This window comes from Olea europaea, chromosome 10 (genome assembly GCF_002742605.1).
Source record: "Olea europaea var. sylvestris chromosome 10, O_europaea_v1, whole genome shotgun sequence".
NCBI classification, from domain to species: Eukaryota; Viridiplantae; Streptophyta; class Magnoliopsida; order Lamiales; family Oleaceae; genus Olea; species Olea europaea.
The window spans coordinates 16,247,586-16,249,867 of record NC_036246.1 but is presented as its reverse complement, the minus strand read 5'-3'; the positions used below and the strand labels follow the sequence as shown (position 1 = coordinate 16,249,867).

Below are 2,282 nucleotides of genomic sequence, written 5' to 3'. Positions count from 1 at the left end.
AAATAAAAAATATAAAAAATTCTAGCTTTCTTCTGATTTTCATATAAGAACTTACTGTATATTCTTCCTGCCTTAATTGTATATAGAAATAAATATAGAGAAATTTATTAAGGCAAATCCTAGAAATCAGAAACTATTAATGGTTTTTAACAGCTGTTTACCAAAAAAACTTGACTCAAATATCATCTATTCTTCAGCCGTTTAAAGTATTTAATTTGTTCCCATATATAATTATCATTGCACGATCTATATAAGATTGCTATTTCATCATAAACTTTGTCGAGAAGGAAGAATAAATAGAAATGGCTGGTGGCTCCTTTCCTTTGGCTACTCTTTCATTAGCTTTCCTATGTAGCTGTCTTACGTTCCATAATGCGAATGCTGATTTAATTGGCGATCTTTGTTCAACTGTGCCGAATCATTCTTTCTGTAACCAGGCACTAAGATCCGATCCTCGTTCTGCCAAAGCCGATATTCGTGGATTAGGCCAAATCGCCCTCGACAAAGCATTAGCCAGTGCCAAGACAACCTTAAAGCTGGCACAAGCACTTGGAAATGGACAAAAACCGAGTACGTGTGCAGAGGTCTGCAGTGATGCAATCGATGATCTTAACGAGTGCCAGGGTTTGTTACGTGGGAATGATAAAGGATCTTTAAATATTAAAGCGTCGGCTGCCATGACTGATTTGGATACCTGCGATGATGATTACGGAGCAAAGGAACCTATCAACCTTAAAAATGCTAGTCAAACAACAAAAGGATATATCAGTATCATTTTGGCGGTATCAAATCGTCTGTAGGGAAAGATTATACATCTTGAATGTCTTTTATGATGCAATTTGTAATTTCATAATGAGAGATGACAAATGTTTTGCTTGCTTAAATTTATTATTGGAATTTTTACTCATTATGCTCAAGTAATATTTTTCAATTGAATATGGCAAGAAGTCAACGTCAAGGTCAAGTGATCGAATCGAGGTGGAATTAATTTTCAAAAATAAATAAGCAAATATATTTATGTGACAGAAATGAGGGAATTTTCCAAATAAATGAATTAGTATATAGCATTCTAGTGTGCTACTATAACATTATTATGTGAAAAAGATAGAGTAAATCGGAAATAAAAATGAAATTAAATTTAAGAAAACAATACTTTATTTTAGTCTTTAGATTTCAAGTAACAATATTAATATTTGTTACAAATTATTGTTTTCATATACCAATATGATTTATTATCCTTTTTCTATGACATATTTACTTTTTAAAAGATTGTACGAAACCATTTTAAAAAAATGGTTCAAAGTCCATGTTTTCAAACTCGGTCCAGACATCGATCGAATAAGGTAAAGGATCGAAGGTATAAACACTAAAAGAAATTTATAAAAACAATATATAACCATTTCCACAGCACTAGTTCAAAGTAATTGAAAATCCATATTTAATGTAAAATTTATTATTATATAAGTTGTTTATCCATCTAAAAATTAACACCCATCTGTCTGCACTAAAATACTATTTAAGGATGTAGATTTCACAATCATCTGATATGATTTTACATTAAAAAAATTTATGCCCCTGTTTGTTAGAAATTAAAATTAAAATTTAATTTAATTTAAAGTCAACAATTAATTTTAATCATATATTTAAAGGGATTCACAACTTTTCAACCACACATTTCATTAATTTTTATCGAAATATACTAAAAAAATCTGATTTTGACCCTATCAAACAAGGGCATATCTGTATTTGTTGGCAAGTATGCTGGAAGTTCAATGATTCCTATATGGAAAAGTAGATATTAGGATTAGAGAGATAAAAGCATATATTAGGACTAAAGTTTAGGTGCATTTGATTTGTTGCTTATAGCCTTTTTTTAAGTTTTTCGTTTTGCAAAAAATTCAAAAAAGTGTTTGGTATGGTACTTTTCAAAATAGAATTCTAAAAATAATCTTAAGATTATAACATAAAACTAGAAATCAATCGTTTTAATAAAAATTTTAAAACTAAAAGTTTGAACAAATAAAAAAAAAGGAATTTTAACAAATAAAATTTTGAAACGCTTAAAAAATAAAATTCAAAAAAATAATTTTAAAAATAAAATTCTTAAAAATATAAAATAAAATAAAAGTTCTGAAAAAAATAAAACTATTAAATATTCTAGAAAAGTAAAATTTTTAAAAAATAGAATTTTTTTTCTCTCAACTATTATTTGCATAAAATTCTAAAAATTTTATTTACATGAACACAAATAAATATATTATCGTTTTATGTCATTAATGTCT

At 27.4% G+C, this 2,282-nt stretch overlaps 1 protein-coding gene across 1 annotated transcript; it reads left to right on the top strand.

Annotated features, from left to right (window-relative positions):
• Positions 1-300: 300 nt before the first annotated feature.
• LOC111402656 (pectinesterase inhibitor) lies at positions 301-896 on the top strand. Its single transcript, XM_023031026.1, has one exon. The coding sequence runs from the start codon at positions 303-305 to the stop codon at positions 798-800; it is 498 nt and encodes a 165-aa protein (XP_022886794.1). The 5' UTR covers positions 301-302; the 3' UTR covers positions 801-896.
• Positions 897-2,282: the final 1,386 nt, after the last annotated feature.

Bases quoted from the DNA above. Each gene is read 5' to 3' on its own strand.
- LOC111402656 (XM_023031026.1), top strand. From the start codon at position 303: ATGGCTGGTGGCTCCTTTCCTTTGGCTACTCTTTCATTAGCTTTCCTA.